Below are 6,201 nucleotides of genomic sequence, written 5' to 3' on the forward strand. Positions count from 1 at the left end.
TATGCAGACTTTCCCCAAAACTATAATTCCGACACTCTCTCTGCAGTTTGTCTTTTCTGTTTTCCTAATCAGGTCAGTGGATCGTTCCACTTTTTTTTTTTTTTTTCTCCGAGTGATCATTAATTCCTTCAGAATAAAACAATCCTTTAAACTCCGCGGCCTTTGAAGTCTGGCTGCTTCATTGGGTATCCGTCGCGCGGATCCACAGGAGAGGACGAGGAGGAGAGGAGGATGTGAGTTTCCACATGGAGACGGAGTGCGGCAGGAAAAAAAGGAGAGCACAAAGAGCCAATTCAAGAAGGAGGACTCAAAAAGGGGGGGGGGGAGTGGAAAGAATAATGATGAAGACAATGAGAGGAGCAGATGAGGATGGAAGACGGGGCGATGATGCTGATGATGAGACGACAGGAGCAAGAAGAGGGAGCTGAAAGAGGAGACGCTTTACTGTTTAGTCCCGCTGAGACATTGCACTAGTTCCCCGTCGTAGTAAATCATGTCACTTGGCTACATCCTGTCTGTTCTCAACTTCTCAGCGGCCTGAAGGCGATAAACAGGCCAGCTGCACGTATTGGAAACAGATGTTGTGAGAGGGCGAGGGAGACACAGGCTAAGAAAAGAGAGACATTCTGCTGAGTGCGTTTCTCTGGCTCCCGTAATGAGATCCATCTGAGAGCTACTGGTTTCAGGTCAGCCTGCAGTGAAACACAAAACACAACGCTGACTATCTGCCAACACATTCTGGTCTGATTACTTCCTACAGAACAAATTGGAAACCAACATCGGTCACATCCACAATCTGCTTTTCTGTGATCGCAAAAACATGAGGGGAGGGGAGGAGGGGGGAAGTTTGCTGCGTTTAGCTGCCGAGGGGTCAACTGGGGAAACGAGTATCGGTAAAAGAAGCCAAATGCGGTTTCAAGGGCGAGAATTAAAACGTCTTCCTGTTTTCTGATAAGCTTCCTTTTCTTTTCTGTTGAAAGAGAACAGAAAGGACGCTTTGACCCTGCTTTCGTTCTGCTCTGCTTTTCACGCACGATGGCCCTGCTGTTATCACTGTCAACATCTATGTGTGCGTCCTTGTATTTATTACACATATCAGTATAGTGGCCCGTTTCCTGCCCTGAATAGTGATTTAATATCAATCTGTACACCTTTTTAAGGATCTACTTTTTTGTGATTCAGGATGTTATAAAGTGACACCCCGGTCCAGGTGGCATCGCTGCAAAGACGAATTGAAGACGAAACTGGTGAAAACGGAAGTAGTTAAATTCTGGTGGAGCCTCACATGAAACAAATCAACCACACATGGGGACATTTTGGTACATCAGTTGAAGAAACACCCAAATTTAGGACGCGATTATGATTCAAACTTTGCTTTTCAGCGTTTAATTATAAGAAATGTGTCCACATAAAGACACGATTTGTACAGAGTCCTGTATCCGAGACGTGTACCTGCATCAGAATGACTCAGCTTTAAGAACTTTTTGCTTTTCAGTCGTCTTGATCATTTCTGATGCTCGCTTTCCAATGCAAAACCAAACACTTGGTTGTGGAAAAGGAGAAGATGTGCAAACCCCACGTGCTTCCTGCAGCACGCCTTCTTACTCTGCACAACGGGAATTGTCTTCCGTGTCTCAACCTTGTCCATCCTGTTTAATCTGCAGTGAGCCAGCGGATCACTCCCTTTTAATCCAATCATCATCACCTCTCACATGGGGAGTTGATGTGAGGCAATTGTTTGCACCGAAATCACAATTTCACCCACAGGAGGACGCATTCCCCTGAAGATAACCACATTGAATGACCTTGAAGCTCCACCGGTGGGCTGAATTGTTCTATACTTAAAAAACAAACTTAAATTGAAAAGGACAATAAGAGGGGACAAGAAAAGTAATGTTTAACTGCATTGTAAAAATCTTTACAGATATCTGGACCACCCTACACCAAACTTCCTGTATCTTTTGTATGATTTTGTTCAGATTCAGTTTATCATTGAATCACTGAGATGTCGAGAAGCTGACAGCAGTGAGTGATGCTAACACAATCTCAAAATTGCGGCTGCAGATAATCGTGCAGCAGAGTGCGCGCACGCTCATTTCGAGTGACGCAGACCCCCGTGACGTTGAAAAAAAACCCTAAATGATAACGTCGCCTTTAACAAACAAACTGGTGCTGAAGTGGGTTACAAATCTTGGTTTGAGCCTTTAAACTGATTAGAGGACGACACAGCATCGCACACAGCTCTCACACGACCAGCAGAAGAAAAATCTCTGCAGCAGCAGGAAACAGCATCCCCCCCCCCACCCAAAAAAAACCAAACAACGAAGTTTAAATCTGACCTCATTGCTTCCTAAAAAATTAAAACGAAAGTAGGAGAAACAGACGGATGAAAAAAAAAAAAAAGTCCACTCACCCATTTTTTGTTCAGCTGTCGTGCGAACTGGCCCTGAGACAAAGAAGTGAGAGAAGTCCCAGATGATGTCCACAGGTTGTTTGGAGGGGGCAGCGTACTTACAACTGGACGTCCCGTTTGGGAATCAGGGCTGGTGGGGGTAGAGAGGGGATGACGTCATAGCCCTGCTAGACATGGATCAGACTTCTTGTATCCAAAAACACTACAAGTGTTCTGATTGGTTCTTCCGAGCCTTATTATAAGAAAATATTTTATTTTATTTTTACTAAAGTGCAGACAGGAGATGTGTTTCTTTGTTTAAATTTATTTACTCATTTTGTGATATTCTCAACGAATCAGAAGCTTTAGTTTACAGGTTAAATATTTAAATAATACGCACACTCTAATGGTTAGTTATAATTTAATATCCAGGATCACTCTCAGTGGTTAGTACGCGTGTCGGCCCGGGTTCGAGTCCCTTCCCGCATGTCATCCCCCCACTCTCTGTACGATTTCTGAATCTATCCACTGTCCTATCTCTAAAATAAAAGCATAAAAATCCTCAAAATAAACCTGTAAAAAAAAAAAAAAAAGTGTAAATGACTACAAGTCAGGACTACAAAACCCAGCATGCAGCGCTGGAACGCAACTAATTGCATTTACTCAAGTAGAGTTTTGAAAAGCTCTTTTTAAACTTAAATAGTTGAAGTTTCTGACATGTTATATTTCATTTAGAGGAATGTTAGGTTGTTTTTTTTCTTAACTTCCTAAGTGGCAGCCACAGATTCTTTCCTAAAGTAAGAAAACCAACTTTTAAAAATAGGTTAACTGAAAAAAAAAACCCTCATGAGGTGTAGTGAATTGATGATGCAGAGCGAGAGTAGTGTGCAGGATTTTGACTTTTCAACGTGACAGTTTGAAAACAGAAGCACCTACTTCATGAGATAGTTGGATGGGCGAGCTCGTCCTTTTAAACTAATGGAGATGATTCTCTTACATAATATGCAGAAAGAATCTATCAGACTGAAACTTTCAAATTTAGAAACCAAGTGGAACATGTTTAATTAAAATTTTAAAGTCTGCTTTGGTGATGTGCTGCTTAAGAGCTTAAGCGCTGTTCTTAAATAACAGAGAAGTACCAGGAAAGCTTTTATTCCAAACATCAAACACTTTATTATAAACAGAATTTATATTAAAAAACACATCCATCTGTTAAAAAAAGAAAAAGGTTGCCGGATGTTGCGAGCAGAAGATAAAAGAGAATAATGAGCGTCCCTCCTGAGAAACGCTGTGAACAGCTTTGAACAGGATGTCAGAATCAGAGAGGCACGGTTTAGAAACAACAACAACAAATCGGTCTTTGTGTTTGTGGTTCAGGGGGAAGACCAGAGGCGGCCATGCGGGAACACTTTTTCCTGAATTTGAGTACAGGAGGAGGGTCGCCGACTGTTTTTTTTTGTGGTTAAACCGAGTTGACGGGCGTAAGAGGAGCCACTGCAGCATGTGACGTGGCGGAGCTGGAGGGTAAACAGGAGCAGATTAGGAGGAAAGCGTCGTTTGAATATATTTAAATCACCTGCAGCGGTGGCTCGACTGTCCCTCTGACCCTCAGCTGACTCCACAGATGTTTACTGTGCTTTCAAAAGAGAGAGAAGCTAAGTTAATTAGCTCCTGTAAATACGTAAAGCTACACTTAATCAAACATGCTGCAGCAGCCAATAGGTAACAGGATGACCTTTAACCCTCAGGTGACCCCAAACGTGTCATCGCAGACAGGAGAGACTCAGTTCACAGCTTCAGTGGGATGACGGGCCAGTACTTGGGCTGTTTGCGGTCGCAGTTCCTGTCGAACGCGAGCTGCATCGCCGCCTCCATGGCCATGATCTTCGCCGAGTCCTCGCCGTACAGCTTCTTCATCTCCGCCCCTCGCCTCTCGCCGGGTCGCTCCAGGGGAGGAGCCGCGCTGCCCCGCCAGGAGACGCTGTGCAGGTCCTGGTCGGCCGGCACGTAGCTGCCCTGCTGCTCCGCTTCCAGCTGCTGTTGCTTCTCTGCAAGGACACGACAACATGTTGTTCTTTTCTTTTTTTTTCTTTTTTTTCAAAGCGCAGCTCGTCCACCTTTCATTCACTTTCTCAACATCTACTCACTCAGCTCCTCTTTGTGTTTTTCCGTCTGGGCGAAGTACTGCCGAAGCTCCTCGCTGATCTCCATGTTGCTGACGTCACACTCGATCTCGCTGTCCGAGCTGCTCCCCTCCTCCTCCTCGTCCTCCTCCTCCTCCTCCTCCTCCTCAGAGCTACCATCTCCCTCGTGCCAGTCTGCGTAACGCCGCTGCCCGCTGGCCGGCTGCCCCTGGCGGTATCCGGGGCCGTAGGCGGCCATTAAGGCCTTTCTGTAGGCGCGCCTGTGTCTCTGGTGCCACGCCATCGCCTGCTGGTAGTGCTGCCAGTAGCGGCTGTACACCGGGCTGGAGAACCAGGACATCACAGTGCTTATGTCCTCCTGCAGACGAGAAGCATTAGTACCATTTTATTCTTCATCTCAAACCATTCAGTCAAACATCACCAGTTATTGTTTCATCTCAAGTTAGCTTCTTTAACATTCATTTTGCGTGAAAGCTGATGACTGAGCACTTCTAATGGAGGACTATTTATTCTTATTTAACTGGAGAAATGAAGTAGTGTACTTTATATCCAGCACCTGAATGTTTACAGTCTCATACTTCGTTTACTCACCATGACTGAAGATGCTGCAGTTGACTTCTAACTCTGCTAAAACCACCTGATTCAGAAAGACACGTGATATATTCTGAGGAAAGCTGACCGCTATATCAACAGGAAGAGCATCATTTAAGAGTAAAAACACTCAACACACAGAAACGGGAGCGACATGCTGACATGTTGAAAACAGAAACACCTCTAAACTCTATAATGTGGATAAAAAAGAGGATTAAATGTTACTTACAGCTCGTAGAAACACGCTGAAGTGCCTCTCTTTTAGTTAATATTTACCTCTGGGATGTTAACTTGTTCTGCAGCTCATGGTACTTCCTCTGAGAAAATTTCCCAGCAGCCTTTGAGCCACCTCGAAGTAAAACCTGCTTACGTGGCGCCACCCAGTGGACACAGTGCGAGCATGCAACTTATCCGATTTACTCCAACGCCAGTGTTCTTATTGGATATCCCGGATGTTGTGACAGAAACAGCACCATCTGCTGGATGAGCGCAGGTACTACAAATATATCTGTTAATAAATGTCAAAATAGGGGTTTTCTTTTTAACTTTATTGTTTAATTATTCTGAATGGATATCAAAAGATGACTTCATCATAAAGTAGTAGTTTTTTTATTTATATTTATTTATTTGTTAGGGACAGTGCATATTAATGAACAGCTGTATGATCAACTAAACATTGATCTGAACACATCTTTTTATAAAATATTTTTTTTTACTTCTTTGACTGTATTTCCTGTGTATATTTACTTTTTTCATATTTAGAAATCCACGAAAGACCATCAAACGTGTGTGTTGGGTTTAAATGTTTCATCAAGTCGGCAAAGCTGAAAACTCTGAAATGACATGGTTAGGCTTGCACTGTGATATTTTAGGCAGGCGGTGTACAACAGAGTACTTTTGAGTGTTTGAGTGCTGAGAGACATATTTGACTGTAAATCTGGGTCACGCTTTGGCTCCGGGCTTCAAAGCTTTCAGAGAAAATGCAAAAAGACAGATGTGCCTCTTCCTAACACGTTCCCTCCTATGATGGATTTGTTAACACAAAGGAACACGTCTAAAAAATAAAGCATTGCA

At 43.6% G+C, this 6,201-nt stretch overlaps 1 protein-coding gene across 1 annotated transcript; it reads right to left on the reverse strand.

Moving 5' to 3' along the window:
• Positions 1-3,528: 3,528 nt before the first annotated feature.
• Positions 3,529-5,450, reverse strand: gemin8 (gem (nuclear organelle) associated protein 8). The gene is made up of 3 exons (XM_061032877.1): positions 5,128-5,450; positions 4,540-4,894; positions 3,529-4,440 (listed from the first exon to the last, which is right to left on the reverse strand). Exons 1-3 carry the CDS (start codon positions 5,128-5,130, stop codon positions 4,181-4,183), a joined length of 618 nt encoding a protein of 205 aa, XP_060888860.1. The 5' UTR covers positions 5,131-5,450; the 3' UTR covers positions 3,529-4,180.
• Positions 5,451-6,201: the final 751 nt, after the last annotated feature.

Source organism: Labrus mixtus, chromosome 24 (genome assembly GCF_963584025.1).
Source record: "Labrus mixtus chromosome 24, fLabMix1.1, whole genome shotgun sequence".
Taxonomy (NCBI): domain Eukaryota; kingdom Metazoa; phylum Chordata; class Actinopteri; order Labriformes; family Labridae; genus Labrus; species Labrus mixtus.